Source organism: Eublepharis macularius, chromosome 1 (assembly GCF_028583425.1).
Source record: "Eublepharis macularius isolate TG4126 chromosome 1, MPM_Emac_v1.0, whole genome shotgun sequence".
Classification (NCBI taxonomy): domain Eukaryota; kingdom Metazoa; phylum Chordata; class Lepidosauria; order Squamata; family Eublepharidae; genus Eublepharis; species Eublepharis macularius.
The window spans coordinates 14,519,044-14,540,939 of NC_072790.1; the positions used below are offsets into that span (position 1 = coordinate 14,519,044).

The 21,896-nt window shown below is 45.0% G+C and overlaps 1 protein-coding gene across 1 annotated transcript in view; it reads right to left on the reverse strand.

Annotated features, from left to right (window-relative positions):
* Window positions 1–21,896, reverse strand: part of PLEK (pleckstrin) — a 42,087-nt gene that overhangs the window by 5,441 nt on the left and 14,750 nt on the right. The window contains exons 2-6 of the mRNA XM_054984367.1: window positions 13,659–13,814; window positions 10,068–10,249; window positions 7,941–8,032; window positions 4,683–4,867; window positions 1,030–1,134 (exon numbers count right to left, since the gene is read on the reverse strand). Of these exons, the coding sequence (XP_054840342.1) occupies window positions 1,030–1,134; window positions 4,683–4,867; window positions 7,941–8,032; window positions 10,068–10,249; window positions 13,659–13,814 (720 nt within the window). The remainder of the gene's footprint in view (window positions 1–1,029; window positions 1,135–4,682; window positions 4,868–7,940; window positions 8,033–10,067; window positions 10,250–13,658; window positions 13,815–21,896) is intronic.

Genomic DNA, 21,896 nt, shown 5'->3' on the forward strand with positions numbered 1-21,896 from the left:
TGAGAATGCAAAGATCTGAATATGGACCTGTCCCCTCCAAACTCCACAGCTTTCCGGTGCCACATGAGAAAGAGGCTTTTGCTTTCCCAAGCTGGATTCCCTCTCTGCTCGGATGTCCGTGGAGTGCATTCTGTAGGCATAGCCGCAACACAGTGGAGGCTGGGTTGGGTAACAAAGGTGGATCCCAATTTCTGTGAAGCGTGGGCATCAACCACCTCATTGCCTACTTTAAAAAACAGCTTAGCAGCAACATAGCCCTCATGAACTCACGAAACCGCTTTGTATTGAATCAGACCATTGGTCCATCAAGGTCAGTATTGCCTGCTTTGACTGGCAACAGCTCTCCAATGGCTGCCAGTCCTTGGCCGCTAGATCCCCAGGTCCCTCACAGCAAGCACTCAGGTGCATTGGTTGAAGTAACTTTTATTAGTTCAAGGTGTTCACACAAAGGTAGCAATTGGCAGAAGTGACTATTCAAAAATGGACACTACTATAGGGAAACTTCCCACCCTTTGGGTCTGTTGACATTTTGGCGTGAAACCCCAAAGAGTTACATGGGAACTGATTCGTTTAGGCTAGACATAGTACAGGATGAAATCATTTCAGTCTCTGGAAAAAGATACATTGCTTGCTGCCCGCAGCTCACATCCAAGGACACTTGCTGGAGAAGTGAAAGTAAATACCTTCAACAGATAACATAACCTCCACTGGCTCAGTACATTTCATGTTAGCAGTTTACAAACTCTCAGAGGATTTATACAGTGTACAACCTTAGCAAACATTTGTGATCAGCACAAAATGCAATACACATTAATGGCAGGTATGCAGGCAGGCATACATGACAATGGCTCTCCAAACGGCTGCGATCCCTCACTTCACTTACTACCTGATGCTTTCTACTAGAGTTGCCAGGGATTGAACTTGGAACCTTCTGCATGCAAAGCAGACATTTTGCCACTGAGTCACGGCCTCTCCCAGAAGAGTTTACAAGAGTCTTATGCTAATAGAGCCGATGAGGCAGATACTGACCTGCTTCAGTAGACATCCCTGCTTGATCACGGTGCCTCTGAACTCTTCACCGAGGATTGCATCATCGTCACTGGAATTTCCTTCACAGAAGAACCCACTGTCTGCCTGTTTTAACAGAGAGGGAAAGTTGTGCTGCTAAGTGCCTCCATGCAGATATTCAGCTTATGACTGGCAAGTATGTCAGTGGCTATGAGGCTTTCCAAAAATCCCATTATTGTACAAAAACAGGGATAAGTGATGGCCAATCTTCTTTTCCTCCTCTGCGCAGTACCTTTAGGTACACTTTATCACATAGCCATTGTTATGTATTGGGCTGGCTTCGAGTAAATCAGGGCTTCTCAGGTATCCAATCCTATTGAGAATTAGGGTTAGCAGCAGCCAATCGTTCCTCTGGATTATGAGCCAATTGTTGCCTTGTAAACATGTTACCTTTTGTTCAGTGCATGCAAATGAAGGATCCTAGTGCCTGTGTTCTTATTGGGGGGTTACTGAAAGGGGGTGTAGTTTGAGGTGTATATGTCTGGCTCCTCCGGGAGCCACAACTCAGTTCCCTTGCAATAAAGTTACCCTCATGAGCTGAAACCACTGCCTGGCTGAAATCACTTGAGCACAAGGCTTAATATCTAATACTGGCGACGAAGGTGGGATGTAAGGCGGGTATGCAGCCCCGCAGCCAGAGTGCTAAGAGCAAAATCACTTCATGCGGGTAAGAAGCCCCGCGCCACAGAGCTGAAGCATGCACCAGTGAGGAATTGTCGCCTTGGCCAGGTCAGCAGCACTCACTCCTTCCTCCGCCCAGAGCACGTGCTCTATGGCTACTGTGGACCGCTTCAAGCCATTCGTCTCAGCCTCTGAGGACTGGGAGTCCTACATCACAAGGTTCGAGTTCTACTCGAAGCTAGCCCAAAACATAACAGCCATCTTCTTCCACTTGGATCGGAGACCCAAAGGGCTCCTCTCATGAGCTGCTTTTGCCTTCCTTGAAAAGAACAAAGGGCTCTTCAACTGCTTCCTTCTCCATATGAATAGGAGAGGCTTGGGCTCAGCTCTCTTCTTAGCATGTACCTCAGCAACTTTATCCTCCATACAGATGAGACTGAATTCAGGCTTGTAATAAGGAGGGGCTCTGCCAACTCTAGGTTGAGAAATTCCTGGTGATTTAAGGAGTGGAGCCTGGGAGGTCAAGGTTTGGGGAAGGGAGGGATCTGAGCAGGGGATAATGCTATTCAACCCCCCCCCCCCAAAGCAGCCATTGTCTCCAGGGGAACTGATCTCTGTAGTTCGGAGAAGATTTGTAGCTTTGGGAGCTCTTCAGGCTCCACCTGGAGGTTGGCAACCCTAGCTCTGCCTTGACTTCTCTTTTTACTGTAGAGAAAGGAATCCTTACTAGAATGGAGAAAAACCTTTTCCTTTGTCTGTTCCCCCATTCTCTTAAGGAGAACGCTAAAATTTTTAGTAAGTGATTGCTCTCTGCACTAGCCTAAAAGATGCAGGCATCACATGGGTGTCTTTCTTTTCACAAGATTATTAGTTCGTTTAAAAGACTTAGCCACCTGCATTTGTCACCTCTGGTATCCACCGCAACAATTTTGTGAGGGTTTCCTGTGATCTTTTTAGCTCGTGGTAATTAGAACATTCGTGTTATACTGTCAGGGAAGAAAGCTTCCTCGATTGGCTGGCTGTAGGCGTTTTCCAAGTGGGGACAGGCTACTGTAGGTTCCTTGTTGTTGTTGTGGCTGCCAATACAGCATAACAGCAACAGAGTTTCCATATGGCAGGTTTCTCTGATAGGGTTTTGTTTTAAAAAATCAGGGATTTAACAGTATTATATTGATACACTAAAATATGCATTAGGTTCTCTTAGTTCCCATCTTTCATAAAAAGTAAGTTTCTAGCCCATTTCTATTCCTTTCCCCTTTTATCTTCACAAGGAAAGGGGCTGCAGGCTTACTTTAAAAAAAAATGAAAGCTAGTAAATTTAGCCTTACTCTGAACTTGTTCAGGAATGACTCAGTGCTGCTGGCCTTTAAGTGATCTAACTATTACATTTAATCTCACCATTCCTCTAACGAGTCCAGGGCAGCATATATTATTCTTGCCTCACAAACAACCACTGGAGGAAGTTTAGGCTGAGAGATCACCAGACCAGCTTCATGGCAGAGTGGGGATTTGAACCCGGGTCTGCTAGATCCTAGTCCAGCACTTTAAGAATTATAGCACACTGGCTGTCAATAACATATGGACTCTGTTCTTCTTAACAGAGTTGACAATCACCACTGCAGAATCTTGATTTATATACAATGTAGGATTCTGCCAGTAGTCATCTTACCAGTAATTCCGTAGGTAGCATTTTACATGTGCTTTTGGTGATCGAGCTTATGCATGCAAAAGAACGGAGACTCTAGTCTCTAATATATATTGGGCATGCAGACCGAATAGCTGCAAGAAGGTCTGAGGTGTGGCTTTATTGCCTCCGCTTATATTTTCAGAAAGCTTGAGGAAAGGGTTTGCCTCATAGAGTTGGTTAACCACCTGGGACCTTTTTTAAAAGCCTCAAAAGAATGAAGTGTGATCAGAAATACATTTCTGATTAACACAAGGCCCTTTCCCAAGAAGAGGCAGCTCATTTAGAATTGCCCCGTGTCTATGGCCCCATAGCCACTCGGCTTCCTGAAGGCATTGCATCAGACGTACACTTGTGGTATAGAAATGCCAAGTCATGCTTCTTCGGAAGTACCATTTGATAAAATAACTGCAGTGTTACTACAGCTATGAATCCCAAAAGCTAACGCTGGGCTGAATTTAGCAAAGTAGCAGCTGAATAAAGCATGCAAATGTAGTTTGATTCCCTCTGGAAGAACAGGGAAAGGTGAAGTGTGAGCCATGCTACAAGTGATGAATTACACTTGCCTGGCAAGTGAACAGACTCACGTGAATTCCTCCCTGTTCACTTGGAGTGCAAGTGAATGGCAAGTGAACAGGGAGGAATACACGTGAGTTTGTTCACTTGCCATGCAAGTGTAATTCGTCACTTGTAGCTTGGCTGTTTCCTGACACCCACTTGCTTTCCCCACAAAGCAAAGAACCAATTCTGCATTTCCTCTAGATCATTTGACCAGGAGGTGCTTCAGAAGACCCCAGGAGAGAGCATCCTTTCAGAAATAAATGTGTCCCCCCCCCAATATAGGGAGATACTTGTCCTCAGGGCTTTTTTTCTGGGAAAAGAGGTGGTGGAACTCAGGACCGCACAATGACGTCACTTTGGGTCAGCTGGAACAAGGGGGGAGTTTTTAAAAATTTAAATCACCCTCGGCGAAAATGGTCACATGGCTGGTGGCCCCGCCCCCTGATCTCCAGACAGAGGGGAGTTTCTAAGGCACCTCCACAGTGCGGAGGGCAATCTCAACTCCCCTCTGTCTGGAGATCAGAGGGCGGGGCCACCGGCCATGTGACCATTTTCAAGAGGTGCCGGAACTGCGTTCCTGCATGTTTCCCCTCAAAATGAGCCCTGCTTGCCCTGAAACCTCTCAAATTGCCATCCCCATGGCAGCCATTTTGTGGTGTGTTTACTATCCCCTTTCAGGCTCAGCAAGGCTGAGGAGCTTTGCTCTAGAAGATGGTGGTCACATTAAAAAACAATCGTATTCACATACAAAGTAATAAAAGGCATCCTCATGGTCGAGGAAGGAAGTTTCTGCCAAGCCCTCAGCCGCATTCTTGGAAGCGTCCCCCGCAGGCTGAAAATAACCTTCGTTCAATAGGGCAGACGCTAGCAACAGACCCTCTTGGCGGTTTCGGATAGAGTTGTTTGAAAGTAGCCAGTCAATTGCACAGCTGCCTAATGGAAAGGAAAGTGAGCAGGTGTGAAACACGGAAAGTACAACAAGGCAAAAGGAGGTGGTCTCCCCTTGCTTAACCAGTAAGTTTACCAGCCTCCAGGTGGGGCCCTGGAGATCTCCCACAATTACAGCTGATTTCCAGGCAACCAAGATCCATTCCTCTGAAGAAAATGGCACCTTTGGAGAATGGATTCATTCTCTTCACGGCATCTTCTGCTGAGGCCCCTCTCCCCATATCCTGCCCTTCCCAGTCCCCACCCCTCAAATGTCTTCAAATTTCCCATCCCAGAGATGGTAACCCTATTAACCATGTTGTATGTGTATTATGCGCCATCAAGTCGCCTCCGACCTATGGAGGTCTTTCCCTATGAAGAAAAGACCTCCTAAACATCCTATCATTAACAGACTTGCTCAGATCCTGCAAACTGGAGGACGTGGTTTCTTTAATTGAGTCCAGCCATCTCGTTTTAGGCCTTCCTCTTTTCCTGCTGCCTTCCACTTTTCCTAGCATTATTGACTTTTCCAGAGAATCTTGTCTTCTCGTTTTGTGACCAAAGTACGTTATATGGTCATAAAACATCTTCTATTCAATTTGGGATTATGGTTCAGAGATCTAAAGTCCTTGCTGATAGAATTCCCAACACTGCTTGGCTAACGCTGGGAGATTTGGGGGCAGTGGCAGGCGAGAGCAGCTTGGAGAGGATGTGAGGACTTCTGGGTGATGCTATAGGTTGCCTTCCCTTGTTTCTAAAATTTTTACCATAGAGAGGAAATTTTACCAGAGGAAATTTCTACAGCATCAATATATGGAGGTCACTGGTCATTCCCCATCCCAGGTGGATAAATGGAAGGCCTACCTGATGAAAAGTTGGGTGCATATCAGCTAAAGAGATTTCCTTGGATAGGTGGCATGCTAAATTAAGAAATATAGTGGCGCTTGAAAAACTAACAAGATTAGATTGATTCTGGGGAGAAAAAAGAATGATGATTTTAAGATTATCTGGAACGGTTTCATAATTTACTTAATGGGATTTCCAGAATATAGCTCTTTTAAAAATGTTCTTTAATTGGATGGATACTTTTATCTGAATTTTTACTGAATTATTGAATAGTTATTTTACAGAATATTGTTATTCAGAAATGGATTCAATGAATTCATGTTAAATTATAACCAACTTGGATGGAATCCATTTCCCTCCTCCCTCTTTTTTTGTCTTCTCCTTGTGTTTTGTTTATCTTTCTGTTGCTTATTTGTTGTTGTGTAAGATATAAAATATTTTTTTTAAATCAGCCTGTTTGAGAACTTAATTTCATTAAATGCAGTAGGGCTCTGATGGATAAAAGGCTGATCAGAGAGAGAGTTGGTTCCATGTCCCCGCTTAGCCAGGGGTCATTTCGAAGAAAAAGAGCTGGAGGAACTCATTAGCACAACTCATTAGCATATGCCACACCCCTTGCCATCATAGGAAGTGTGTTATTAGCATAACTGATTTGCATAAGCCACACCCCCTGACATCACCTATCCTGGCTGTTTTGGACCCAATCCTGGCCATTCAGGGCCGAAATTGGGCCCAAAATGGCAAAAAAGGGCTGAAAATGGCCCAAAAGGGGCCCAAAATGATCAGGACTGGGGCACTGCTGAGTGGGAGAGTGATCTACCACCCATCAGAGGCTCGATCTGGGCTGTTTCGGCCCCAACCTAGGCTGAAACGGGCCCAAAATGGCCGAGAGTCAGGTAGGCGGGACCACCTGACATGTGACCTCTTTGGGGAACTGCCGGATTCGCATTCTTGCATGTTCCCCCTCAAAATGAGCCCTGCGCTTAGCTATGAATACGCTTATTCAGACACAGCTTGTAAGCCTCATTTCTCTATCGGTAAAAGAGAAAGACATTTCCCTATTCATGGGGTTCTTGTGAGAGTGAGTGAGATAATGGCTGCAAAGTATTTTGTACTTTAGAAATGCATGAAATTATTTGCTTTTTTTCTTTATCACTGTGCTTAATTCACATTGGCTTTCATGAACATGAGCGGATAAATAGCAGGAAGTTACCTCCTGAGGACTTTAAAGATGTTTTGCTCGTTATCAAATAATGTGTCCTACTGTATTATTTATTTAAACCATGTATTATCTGCCTTTCTACCACACAGGCAACTTACAAGATAGATAAAAAACAAAAGTTCACTTAACTACAGGGGGGGGGGGAGAAGGGATATGAGGGGAGGACTTAGCATAAACAATCTCATTAGTTGTTAATGGATACTATATTGGTATAATAGGCATGTTTATATGGTGATTTGATGGTAATTCATTAACTATTCTGTCAACTGAAAATAATAAAATACAATTTCAATCAAAAATCAACAACATACTCTATTGTAGGGTATATATATTTGGTCAATCACATACTGTTTGGGGGTGGTATTTGTGAATTTCCTGCATTGTGCAGGGGGTTGGACTAGATGACCCTAGAGGTACCTTCCAACCCTATGGTTCTATGTTTCATCAGTAAAAAGGATACTGGATTTATAAAACAACATATGATGAGAAGAATTTTTTTTAAACAAAGAAACAAGTTACAAAAAACATAAAAGAGTATATATGCATACTCACAAAATGAGGAAAATATATAACACCCCCCGCCCATTAGTTCCATTCACATTAGTTCACTGAGTGTCAATAACAATTCAGAGCACAGTGACCTAGGGGAAAATATTTGAGGTAAAATACGGCGAAAATTTATAAAACTGGCTGACTGTTTTGAAAACTTGTTATCGAAAAGCAAGTTCAGACATACTACAGTATCAAAAACTTGTATTATAGATTGAGCTAATTGCTGATTTACATGTAATGAAGTACAGAGGTTGGGTCTGGGGTCCCTACACTGTGTCTTCGATATGTTCTCCTCAGTTCCCACCACACAGTGTTCAGTCCAGGTTAGGATCATGGTACATACGGGAGGGGGTGCTCTTGGTTTTCCCCTGTGTAATGTGTGGATTGGCACCTAACAAGGGGTCACTAGACAAGTATCTGTTTCCTGAGGCTTTTTAAAAGGAGACAAGGGCTCAGTACCTGTAAAGCAATGATTGAAAATTTTCTTGTCTTTTTCCAGCTTCATTTCTCTTATTCCTTTCTCAGGGTCTTTCATTGAGAGATACAAAGTACTGTTCAGAGACAGAAGTGAGGGATTATTAGAGAAACACTTTAACTTGTGCTATAATTACTGGTACAGCCCCAAACCACTGCATCCACCCTCAGGGTCTAATTCCCTTCTAAAATGTATCAGGAAAACCCTATTATTTCCAGCATTTAGGGTTTCGCTGATCATAGCACGAGATATTTGGGTTTACCTCATTTTAAGTACCTGGACCTACTGGGTCAGGCTCCCAGGTTGATGAGCAGCCAGGGCTTTTTTCTGGGAAAAGAGGTGGTGGAACTCAGTGGGTTGCCCTCGGAGAAAATGGTCACATGGCTGGTGGCCCCACCCCCTGATCTCCAGACAGAGGAGAGTTCAGATTGCCCTCCACGCCATGGCGTGGAGGGCAATCTCAACTCCCCTCTGTCTGGAGATCAGGGGGTGGGGCCACCAGCCATGTGACCGTTTTCAAGAGGTTCCAGAACATCGTTCCACTGCGTTCCAGCTGAAAAAAAGCCCTGACTGCAGCATATGAGCTAAGAATACTTTTTCAGGAGTAAGCCCCATTGAATAAAATGGGATTTACTATTGAGTAGATCTGCTCCAGCTTTTCCCCAGTGTCTTCTGCATTCTAGTACCTGCCTAACCAGGAAGTTTTATAACTAAGGAAGATGTATTAACAAGCAACTCCAGTTTAGATATATTTATTTTAAACAGTGTCTGAAATATAAACCTATCAAAATGCAAGAGTATATTCTGACTAGAGCAAGGGAGTGCCTTACGAGGATTGACACAATGTCTAGTTTCTCAGTGGTCTTTTCGGTTTGGAGGAGCGTAACATCTTTAGCTAGTTAGGAGGACTCAGACCTATCTATCCGCTCAACAGCGGTAATCGTTGGCAAGTCAAGAAATGAGGATGTAACATGAAGAGCAAACATGTGGTATCATCCTAACCAGGGCTTTTTTTCTGGGGAAAGAGGTGGTGGAACTCAGTGGGTTGCCCTTGGAGAAAATGGACACACGGCCGGTGGCCCCGCCCTCTGATCTCCAGACAGAGGGAAGTTTAGATTGCCCTCTGCACCTCTCAGCACGGCAATCTCAACTCCCCTCTGTCTGGAGATCAGGGGGTGGGGCCACCGGCCATGTGACCATTTTCAAGAGGTTCCAGAACTCTGTTCCCCCACGTTCCCCCTGAATAAAAGCCCTGATCCTATGTTTCTCATTTTTAAAAAAGAAACACTAGGAGGAAGATCAAAAAGAGTCCAGTAGCACCTTTAAGACTAACCAATTTTATTGTAGCATAAGCTTTCGAGAATCAAGTTCTCTTCATCAGATCATGCATCTGATGAAGAGAACTTGATTCTCGAAAGCTTATGCTACAATAAAATTGGTTAGTCTTAAAGGTGCTACTGGACTCTTTTTGATTTTGCTACTACAGACTAACACGGCTAACTCCTCTGGAACTAGGAGGAAGGAGTCTGGATGGGAGCAGCTAGGGGAAGTGCTTAACCCTCTCCTAAGACTGCCATCTCCAGGTTGGGAGATTCCTGGAGATTTGGGGGGGTGGAGCCGGGGGAGGGCAGGGTATAATGCCATAAAGCCCGCACTCCAAAACTGCCATCTCCTCCACAGGAACAGATCTCTGCAGTCTAGAGATCAGTCAAAATTCCAGGAGCTCTCCAGACTCCACCTGGAAGTTGGTAACTCTATTCTCCTGCAGCTTCAAGTTGCATTGTGGGTGTAAAAACACTTTGGGGGATGCACTTTGGGGCAAAGAAATGGCTGACACAGACACATGCCTCTCCATTTTAAATTTCTGCCTCTCAAAGTGGCTTTAATTCCGCCCCCCCCAAATAAACAGCAATGCTGTTTTATGCGCATATATGCATTACAGGTAGTTATTTTCTAAGAGAGTGAAAGAATGGCAGCTCCACTTAATTGTTAATACTTCTGAAATGCTTATTTTACCATGTCAAAGCACATTTATGTCAAAGCACACGTATGTACAGCCCCACCGCCGACGAGTGCTGGAATGAAGTCAAGGGATCTTTCAATCAACTTACCCCAGGTTGATAGATGAAGGCAGCTTGATCGATTTCCTAGTAGATTTCCTGGAAAACCTTTTGCCTCCCTCGATGCACTTAATGGCTTTCCTGAAATCTTTCACCCAGGCATCCCTTTCCTCGAGATGGGAGGCTTGGAAGAAGTGGTCTTGTTGTTTGGAGGTTGTGAACTTGACAACGAACTAGAATAGATTTTGTAACAGTTAACATTGATCCATTGCAGCAGTAGGGAAGAATTCATTTTGTAGGACAGTTTCAGGCGAGTAGCCACGTTGGTCCACAGTAGAAGAGCAAGATTCAGGTCCAGAATCACCTTAGAGACCAACTAGATTTCCAGAGAGTGAGCTCTCGAGAGTCAGAGCTCGACTCATCAGATACCTGGTCAGAACAGAGATACCTTATATCTGACGAAGAGAGCTTTGACTCTCAAAAGTTCATACTCTGGAAATTTTGTTGGTCTTTAAGGTGCTACTGGGCTCAGATTTTGTAGCACAATTGATGTTAACCAGGGCTTTTTTTCTGGGAAAAGAGGTGGTGGAACTCAGTGGGTTGCCCTCGGAGAAAATGGTCACATGGCTGGTGGCCCCGCCCCCTGATCTCCAGACAGAGGGGAGCTTAGATTGTCCTCCATGCCACTCAGCAGCGTGGAAGGCAATCTCAACTCCCCTCTGTCTGGAGATCAGGGGGCGGGGCCACCAGCCATGTGACCATTTTCAAGAGGTTCCAGAACTCCGTTCCCCCGCGTTCCTGCTGAAAAAAAGCCCTGATGTTAACTTAACAACAACAAAAACAACAACATGCAATTTATATACCAATTAACAAACAATGAAGTACAGCATCCAAAAAAACCCAGGGACATTGACCAAGCTTGGGAGACACTGCCAAGTAGTGGGAACAGACAACAACAGTGCCATGCTAAGTTGGAATGTTGGACTAGGACCTGGAACAACCAGGTTCAAACCCCTTGCTCAAGTACGGAAGCTCGCCAGGTGGCCTTGGGCTCATCCCAATCTCTCAGCCTAACCCACCCTCACAAGGTTGTTGTTGTGGGGACTGAGGAGGGGGAATGATGTGAGAAGCCGCTTTGGGTTCCCAGTCAGGGGGAAAAGAAGGCTAATAAGCATCATTCTCTCTCTCCTTCTAGGTCCATTGAAATCTACGGACACCATCCACTCACCACTCAAGACAGCAGCAATGCCTTTACTGAACTGAATGGGGCAAGATCACAAAACCAGTTCAGTCTAGACAAGGCTAGTTTTAGGGATGCTTGAACACCTGCCAGTTCAGTGCACGTTCTGCTTGCCAGTCAAAAGCAAAGAAAACAGGTGCAACAAATGGCTTTCCTGACCACGTACAAAACCGATTTTTTTTTAAAAAAATTACCGTTTGAAGTTTCACAGTTGTGCCTTTTAAAAAGAAAAACAGCAGTGTATCATATTTTTTCTCACTTCCATTTTACTGTGAAGTGCAAAATGTTTTGGGGGGAAAGCCACGGCACCAGTGCTGAGTCAGCTGTGTTTGTACAGGAGGTGGGGTTCGAAACTGGTGTGAGCTGATTTTCAAGTAGCGGATCTTCACCATCTGCCTGAATTGCTTGGCGGGGTGGGGGGGAAATGTCATTTTGAGCCTTGCTGTCTGGTGTCTGTGCTGGATTCGAAGCAAGTTTCCCCCTTGTGATTTAGAACTTCCATATGCTCTAGTACATACGATGGCCAGGAACAACTTCTCCCTAACAACAGCTAAGCCAAAGCCAGCTATTGAAATGCAGGCTGCTAAGAGCCAATTTCTTCTCTTTCCTGCTCGCCTGGTTTTTTTTTTTTAAATACTCCTCTCACGTACTCCTGGTTCTACAACAGTTATATCCTTAGGCTTTTCTTCTTCCTCCTGGCGGAAGGACAAGATGATCTAGTTGATAACAATTCCATCAGTCACTAACTCACACTGAATGGCAAAGATTTCCGAGATGGAAAAGCTGCCTCCTTGTTATCTAGGTTGCCCCCCCAAATTTGGTATGGTATTCTCTCAGTGGGCCCTGACCTGGATAGTTCAGGTGAGCCTGATCTCGTCAGATCTCAGAAGCTAAGCAGGGTCTGCCTCTGTTAGTAATTGGATGGGAGACCTCCAATAAAGACTTGGGTTGCCTTAAACTTCTATGGTAAATGTACTGGCTAAGTGCTGTAATAAAGTAATCTGAATCTGATCTGACTTGGGTTGCAGAGGTAGGCAGTGGCAAACTGCCTTTGTTAGTCTCTTGCCATAAAAACCCCAGCAGGGGTCTCCATAAGTCAGCTATGACTTGAGGGCACTCTCTACCTGTGACAGACTCAGGGCCAAGCTACACATGACGAATGACACTTGAATAGCAAGTGTATTTCTCCCTGTTCACTTGCCCTCCACTCAATCCACTTGCCGTTGAAGTGTCATTCATCATGTGTAGCTTGGCCCTCAGCTTCAGAGGCTGAGATTTCCAGAAGTGAAAGTATGATTGACATGTTTCCTTCCCACCCCCCCAGGGCTAGCCTGATATGGCAGTTGGGGAGGGAATGTTGGGGAAGCTGTTAGTTGGGGTTGGAGAGAAAACAAGGGAGTGAAAAGGAGTTGGCGCCTGGCTTTAGACCAGAGAGGGTCAGCCAGAGCATCCTCTGTGAGAGGAAATAATGTTTGTGAAACACTTTTAGTCCTAGGACTAAAGTGGGGAAAACCAGCACTAACTCCTGCTTAGACTTGAGAGATCTGGGGATTATAGAGGGCCAAGGAAGTGGGTAGAGAGGAGTCTCCCTTTCAGTGCCAGGAACAGGGCTATAGCTCATAACTATAATGCCTGCCCAGTATCTAGGAAGGGTTTGTCTCAGTGGCGCACCCTCAAGTCTGGAGAGGGGGGAAAGTCGTGCTGTGTTTGTGTTCGAGTATATAAAGTGTAGCATCTGTGAAGCAGTGTCAACCTCTGAACGAAGCCAGCAACCTAGTGTTATACCAAGTGTTTTGTGCCTCACACCAGTGAAGTTCCTGTACAAAAACCTTTCTGTTTCTTCAGTTCAAACACCTGCCCACCTGCCTTTTGACTTTAACCTACTCTAAATAAACCTGTTACCTTTTGAACCTCCCCAAGCCTTGTGTGCCAGTTTCTGCTAAAGGGAAGCGCAAACCCCCTGATCTGTTCCCTACTAAGACTTGGCTGGGTAACCATTTTTAATATTTCTTAAAGGTGGGACAGGAAGGAAAGTTGAAGCTTAACATCAACCACGCTACCAGAGGCTTCCCAGCCCAGTATACAGCTTCATAGGCTTAAAGAGGAGAAGTTTTACCTCAGGGTAGGGGAAGGTCAGCCTAAGCCTGAGTTGGATGTGGGTTTGTGGCACCACCATCAACACATTCTCTCAGTAGAGTTCCATGAAGCTGTCAAAAGTCTAAACCACAACAGATAATGGTAACTGGGTGACCAGTTTATTTATTTTTTCAGGTAGGTTGTGTTGGTTGCGGTAAAACAGCAGGATTTGAATCCAGAGGCACCTAGGGAACAACTCTAACACTGCCTGCATTCTTCAGCATATTCAGGAAATATATTCAGGAAGTATATTCATATACACTTACCATTCTCTTTCCAAAATCCTGACAAGGACTTGTGAGAGCGCTTCCCTTCAAAGGGATCATTCCTTTTGGACTGTTGTCTGTCTTCTTCTTAAAAAATTCAATTCCGTCTTCTGAGAGTACCACCCACATTGGTTTCCAGGTGTTGAACATGCTACCCTAGTTTCAAACAAATTAAAATAACAGCATCTGCTCAGCCTGCTGTGGCAGTCTACAAGAGAAATTTCTTATGCCAGCCAGAATCAGCAATTAGTAACAATGGTAACTATACTTAGGGCTGCATGTTTGCTTCAGTTCCATGACAACAAAATAAAAGTTCAGGACGTGGTGCTAGCTGTAGAAATAAAGACATTTGAGTGTCTCCCTCATTCATTTTTTAAAATAAAATATTCTGCTTCGAAGCCATTGCAATTTAGTGGTTAGAGCGTCAAACTAGGATCTGGGAGACACAGGTTTGAATCCTGACTCTGCCATAGAAGATTGCTGGGTGACTTTGGAACTGTCACACATTCCCAGCATAACCTACCTCCTAGGGTTGTTGTGAGGACAAAATGGAGAAAGGGAGAATATTGTAAGCCACTTTTGGTCTCCGTTGGGGAGAAAAGTAGGGTATAAATGAAGTGAGCAAATAAATTTTACCTACGGCTGTGAAATGCTAGATGCTCTTAGAGCAATTCTGGTGAAACCTCAGAAGCCAGAGGGAGGGCTGAAAAAGTTTTCAGTCGCTGGAGGAAGGGTTTCAGAGTATTTCCCCTTCTTATGATTGGCCAAGTAGAACAAATGATGCAAAATAAGAGCACATGTATTTCCCAGTGGGATTTGTACATCATGCCAGCCTGTATATTTCTGTATGTGCATTATATACAAGTTTCAGAGCTGAGCTTTAGCCACTTTAGTGCTATTACGGCTAGGTTCTGGTGAATGATACGCAGACACCTCTGTATGGTTGGAACGGCCACAACTTTATTGATTACAGCAGATTGGAGCAGTGGCCAGACACATGGGCATGGATCCACCGTTGGCATCAACAGGCGCACGTGCTGTTCGATGCATAACACTCCAGCCCAATGCTGGTCTCCACTCCAGCCCAATGCTAGTCCCCATGGGATGTAGCAATAAAGAGGGGACACCCCCAACTAGGTCAAGAACTTATAAGAAAGTATTCACTCTAATTCTTCAAAGTGGCAAATGCTCACACTTTATACAATACATATTATCATTGTCACCAACTAATTCATATTACATGAACAATCTCAAGGGGCAAATCCACATTCCCCATGCAATCCCGAGTGCCGGTCACATTACCTCATTAAACAGATGCATTTCATTTGCATTTCTCCCGAATATGTGGACACAGGTTTTCAACGGGAGTTTCATGGTGGCTGTGAACGGGCCAATGCGCAATTTACACGTTTTTTTTAAAAACCACCCCCCCCTTCCTGTCTCTCCGGCCGTTCCGAGAGTCCCTATTGGCTGATTCAACTTGCAAGTGCTCCGTAGTCTGCAAAAGACTGTTTTTGACTTCATAGCATTGGATTTATTGATTATGCTGTTTCTGAATCAAATCTGGTAGTTTGAAAAATCATTTTGGGGTGAATCCATCCTCAGAACGGACTCACGAAACTTCCTTTTTAACTGTTATTTTTTTAATTTTATATTACTGTAATATTGAAATTATGAAATGTCGAAATAATGACACTCCAAGGAAGTGAAACTTCAGTAAAATTCAGGCACTGAACTGTCCTGCATAGGAAATGCCCACGAAAGCTTCCCACATGCTTCCAAATTTCCAAAAAAGAAACGGGAGAGAGCCATCAGTGCTGTCAGTGGGGGAAAGAGAGGCATCATTATCTTCAATGATGTTTCTTTATAAGGCAAGATCGAAATAACGGAAAAGTGCGCTCAAAATTTTTTTAAAAAATGGGCTGGGAAAAAAGGTCCCGCCCAAAAAGTGGTTTTCGAGCGGCCATGTGACCGGAGGAACACGTGAGAAAGACAGATTGGAAGCAGGAATGTGAACGAAGAGGAAAAAATCGCGGATTGGAGGCAAACGGAAGATATCCGATAAACATGCGGATAGTGGGTGAATGTGGAAAGAGACCAAATGACAGAGATCTCTCAGTGTCACAGTGTGGAAAAGATGTTGGCAGGTCATTTGTATCTACTCAGGAGGGGTGGGGTTGAGCTGAGTCATCCTGTAAGAGTTTCCCAGGGTGTGGAATGCTAATGGCGGGAGGCTTCACTGTATCCTGAGGAGGTTCTTTTGCGCATGGATTGGTGCTTGATGTGCTAATCTTCTCTGCAAGGCTATTGTCGAGTATAGAGTGTTTTGTTAGGATAAGTATTTAAAGTCCATTTATAGTAATGCTCTTGTCTTTTTCTCTTTTGCAGCTTGTGCTTATCAGTGGTTGCCAACGGAAGAAGAGTTGGCAATCCAGATTAACAGATTAACGCCCCTGAGGAAGTCTGTGGGACGAAAATCAGCGTTTGAAATAGCCGGCCCTGGTTTGGGCGTCTGTGTGGGATTGCCAACTCTTCTTCCGTTGGCAACCACTGATAAGCACAAGCTGCAAAAGAGAAAAAGGCAAGAGCATTACTATAAATGGACTTTAATTATTTACCCTACTTTAGTTTTCCGGAGTCGTGTCCTTGAGTTATTGTTCATGTAATATGAATTAGTTGGTGACAATGATAATATGTATTGTATAAAGTGTGAGCATTTGCCACTTTGAAGAATTGGAGTGAATACTTTCTTATAAGTTCTTGACCTAGTTGGGGGTGTCCCCTCTTTATTGCTACAGTTTATATACTAGGTTTACCTTGTTAGTCCCCATGGGATGGCAAGCTGTGTTCTGCCACCAGCCATGCTGGTTGGGCCTTGCCTCCCTTTTCCGCAGGGGTGAGCCGCCCGGTTGCTGCACTCACCCTATTGAGGATCTGGCCCAATGCCTCAAAACCGCCAAACCCTTAAAGTTGTGACAGGCCCACGGCCGCCATGGTTGCACGGTGGGTGGGTGGGCAGGAAAATCATCCTGCTCCTGCCACAGCGTCACTGGAATGGCGCCACCCATGTTGCACCCCCTTCGGAAGAGGCCTCCAGATGTTCATCCTCTTCCACCTTTGTCCATGCCTCCACTTCCACCTGGCCCTCAGCAGCAACACAGCCCGCGCATTAAGTCTGCGAGCTTCCTTTCTTTGCACAGGGTTTAGATTGCAAGGTAAATTGGCATTCACCTTGATAGCTTAAGCTCTATGAAATGACTGATCAGCTAGCACAGACAGGGCACGTTTATTATTTGAACAAGGCAATTTATCTGTCAAAGCAAACTGCCCATTGACTAATGTAGTGGGTTTTATCCTGTGAACAGTAAACAGACAAATACAGTTCTCCACACCTTCACATCTTCCCCTTTGCTACTGCTGCCTTCTATACCCCTCCAAAAGCTGTATCTGAAGGCTGGAGAGTCCCTGGGAACACAAGAGGATGCCGTGTGGGAGGCTACAGCTTCAAGGTAAAGAAGTAGCGACCAGCCCTCTTCCCTTTTGTGTAATAGCCCAGTGCAGGGAACACATGAGTCCTCTACACATGATCCTGACACTGCCTTCCCCTGTCCACGTTTGCTGGTTCATGAACATGGCACCTATGGGCAGGGCTTTTTTTCAGCTGGAACACGGTGGAACGGAGTTCCAGAACCTCTTGAAAATGGCCACATGGCTGGTGGCCCCGCCCCCTGATCTCCAGAAAGAGGGGAGTTTAGATTGGCAATCTAAACTCCCCTCTGTCTGGAGATCATTGGGCGGGGCCATGTGACCATTTTCTCTGAGGGCAATTTAAACTTTAAAAACCTCCCCCCTTGTTCCAGCTGACCCAAAGTGATGTCATTGTGTGGTCCTGGGAGCGTACACACACTTTGCGCACATGCATGTGGTACAGGGGCACCACCTCCTGCCAAGAGTTGCCCCCTGTGCTGGCAACCCACTGAGTTCCACCACCTCTTTCCCCAGAAAAAAGCCCTGCCTATGGGCAAAGGAAATGAGAATGCACATACACTCCCTCCCCTTGATCAGAAACATTTGGAAAACAAGGGCCCTGATCATGGTAGCAGAAGACTCACAGAGGCAGTGGGGGCCCTTGCTGGTGACATAATGACGTCAATGGTGATGTGCTGATGTCACTTCCTATGAGACTGGAAGTGATGTCAGAGTGTTACTGGCATGCTCTAACATTCAGGCAAAACTCTAAGGTTTATCCATAGGGATTTTTCAAGATGCTAGAGCACCACTGGTGATGCACTGACATCGCTTCCGGTTGTATGTGAAGTTACTTCAGCATATTACGGCATGAGCTATTGCCTCCTGTTAATTTTCCTCTGGCCTGCCAGATGAGCAGCAACAGAAAGGGCATGCTGGTAGCAAGAGTTTGGGAATCCTAAATCACAAGGGAGGGTGTGTACATGTAAACCCTGAGCTCATAACCAGGGGGCTGGGCCAGCAAGCTCGTGCCCACTTACCCTCTCTGTGTAAGGTAAGAATTAGAACATAGAAATTTTACTTTTGAATAATTCTTAAATTCAATGCCTGTGTGAATTAACACATCTATTATGGCCAATATTTACCCAGGTTCTGGTCCCCGGTTTGATTTGTCTCTTCCTTACAATCAGATGTACCTATCTAATGCAGGACGTGTGTGCTTGCATTATAATGTGTGCACAGGGCCGATGGTTTCCATGAATGGAGCTAGAGCTCATGCAAGGACGGGAGAGACACAATTCCTTTTGATGGCCACTTCATGATATTCATATCTATTATCAGGAGATGTTTCAAGGTATTTTGTTGCCCCAAGCAAGATACACACATTACTTCCATTTTGGACCTGCGACATGGCCAGCTGGGTCCAGGCAGTGATGGCAGTCACCACCTATACCACTGATGGTTGGTAGGCAGCTATGACCCTATGCATGCCCTCCGATTGGTGCCACTGCAAGCAGGCACTTGGAGAACCAAGGTGAAAGAATGGGGAAGGGGAAAACATCTTGGGTTTGATGGAAGAGGAGTTAGATCGGAAGAGTGTTCGTGAGCTGATTTGCAGTTCTGCCTGTGCCGTGAAGCAATGAGCTTTGTTGCTCAACCCATCTCATTTCTCAGCTCTTGGATTTTCCAAGAGGAAGAAGAAATTTCATTTCCTGTTACAACCACATGAAGAAAACAGAAATGCTCAGCTGTCTGGTTTTTACATTGGCACTCTCCCTGATCGTAATATAGAAGCTGGAAATAGGTTATTTATTATTAGAACTCACTGGTATCGGGCCTGTACAGCTCAAACAATGACAACATCTATTGTGATGTATTTAGTAATATTCATGACCAAGAACATACCAAATGAAACAACCAACCTCTGGGAAGGGCCTGTGGCTCAATGGAAGAGCCTCTGCTTTGTATGCAGAAGTTTCCAGGTTCAATCTCTGGCATCTCCAATAACAAGTATGGTCTTGGTGGTGCGGCTGGACTCTTTTTGATTTTGCTACTACAGACTAACACGGCAAACTCCTTTGAACCTTTACACAAGCAAACTGATCCCCACATCAAAAGGAGCTGCCTGCATCTTCATATCAAAGGAGTTGTTTACATCCCTCCTCTCCTCCTCCCCTCCCCTCTCCTCCTCTATATTTGACCAGTTTCTTTCTGCCCTCCATGCATCTGACGAAGAGAGCTGTGATTCTCGAAAGCTTATGCTACAATAAAATTGGTTAGTCTTAAAGGTGCTACTGGACTCTTTTTGATTTTGCTACTACAGACTAACACGGCAAACTCCTTTGAACCTTTACACAAGCAAACTGATCCCCACATCAAAAGGAGCTGCCTGCATCTTCATATCAAAGGAGTTGTTTACATCCCTCCTCTCCTCCTCCCCTCCCCTCTCCTCCTCTATATTTGACCAGTTTCTTTCTGCCCTCCATGCATCTGACGAAGAGAACTGTGATTCTCGAAAGCTTATGCTACAATAAAATTGGTTAGTCTTAAAGGTGCTACTGGACTCTTTTTGATTTTGCTACTACAGACTAACACGGCTAACTCCTCTGGACCAATAACAAGGATTAGGTTACATTTGATGTGAAAGACCTTGGAGAACTGCTGCTAGTCAGAGCAGACAACACTAACCTTGATAGACAATTCGTCTGGCAGGGTAGAAAGCATGCGTTCAAAATATGCTCATTACTGTAGATGTGTGCTCTGGTATGCGCGATTTCTGAGCTGTTAAGAGCCAGTGTGGTATAGTGTCCAGAATGACAGACTAGAATCCGGGTGATGCAGGTTCAATTGTCCACTCTGCCATGGTAGCATAACCTACCTCGCAGGGTTGTGATGATAAAATGGAGGAGGGGAGAAGGATGTAAGCTGCTTTGGGTCCCCATTGGGGAGAAAGGCAGGGTACAAATAAAATAAAAGAAATAAATCTTCTTATCCCATCTAGGTCTTAAAGATGGCCTTAAAGCCAATAGGCTGTTCAACCAGAAAAAGACAGCAATATATCTAAAAAGTTATTGCTGTTAGTCATAAAAATAGACAATGGCTGATTCTGCACACGTTGGATATTGCACTTTCAATGCACTTTATCAATCGTTTGAGGTGGATTTTTTGTTCTGCACACAAAAAAATCCATTCCAAATGATCTATAAAGAGGATTGGAAGTGCATTATCCAACGTGTGCGGAATCACTCAACGTTTGATTGCAGCAACTATATATTTACATACATCTAATGTTATATTAAAATCCAGGTCCGCTCACAGAGTCATTAAATGATAATTAAAAGAATGAACAGGCTTCTTATTCAGATGAGGATCCAGAAATTTTCTTCTCAGATCCGAATAAGTTATAGAGAAAAAGAAGAAATGCATGATTGTTTCTACCAAAGAATTATCACAGATACAAACTCTGAATCCTCTTTCTTGGCCCGTTAATCGTCCATGTAAGTGGAAGTGAATTTATTCTTGCAAGGAAAAAAAAAATTCTGGTAACGTGGTACCGCAACACTATAGAAATATTATGGTAAGCAGGGAGGGCAGAATATAAATGTAATAAATTAAAATTAAATTAAATTAAATTGATTAAAGTACGAATATCCAAAATATCCAAAATACATGGCAAACATACATGCCACTTCCCTTCCTTAGTTGTCCAGCATGAGACCACTGGACTATAAGGAAGTTTCAAGCAACAGAGTTCTCTAGCATCGATCCCATAAAGCATTCATTAGTGGATATCACAATTATTTTCTTAAATAATTGAATAAATTGGGCTTAAAAACATACTGCAGCTACATTTCTCAGAACAGTATTTATTTGGTGTACTGTTCCTCCAAGTGTCTCATGGTTTTCCCTCCTCCATTTTATTCTAACAAAGGTTAGGCTGAGAAAAAAATGACTGACCCAAAGTCATCCAATGACAGGGTTGCCAACTTCTGGCTGGGAAATTCCTGGAGATTTGAAGGTGGAGCTTGGGGAGGGTGGAATTTGGGAAGGGGAGAGAGCACAGCAAGGATGTGATACCATAAAGCCCACCCTCTGGAGTTGCCATTTTCTCCACAGGAACTGATGCCTGTAGTGTGAAGGCAAGTTGTAATTCCAGGAGTTCTCCAGGCCCAGCCTGGAGGCTGGCAACCCTATCACTGAATATGTTTCATGGCAAGTGCAGATTTGAACCTGGATCTCCAACCCTCTAACCACTACACAACACTGCCTCCAGGGCCGGTGCCAGTGTTTCTGGCACCTGAGGCAGCTTCAGGGCTGTTGTTCCCAGACTGCGTGATGACATCACTGCGTGTGATGTCACATGCAGGGCATGCCTTTGGGATAGCGCACGTGCGTCCTCTTAGCCCTCTGGCTCAGTTGCTCCATGTGCCGCCCCAGCCAACAGCCACGCCTGGCCCGCAGCTGTGTGCCAGTGGCGGCAGCGGCAGCAGCAGCATAGGGCAACTGAGCAGAAGGGCTGGGAGGCTGCCTGCTCAGTTGGCCCATGCTGCCACTGCCAGCATGCGCTCCTGGCTGGGCGCAGCAGCTGCAAGCCAGGCACAGCAGGTGGCCAGGGTGGCACGCATGCGTCCTCCCAGCCTTCCGGTTCAGTTGCTCCATGCGCCGCCCCGGCCGCCTGCCGCGCCTGGCCCACAGCCGTGTGCTGGTGGCGGCGGCAGCAGCATGGGGCAATTGAGCTCTGTGGTGCGCACCCCTGCCCCGGCGCCCCCT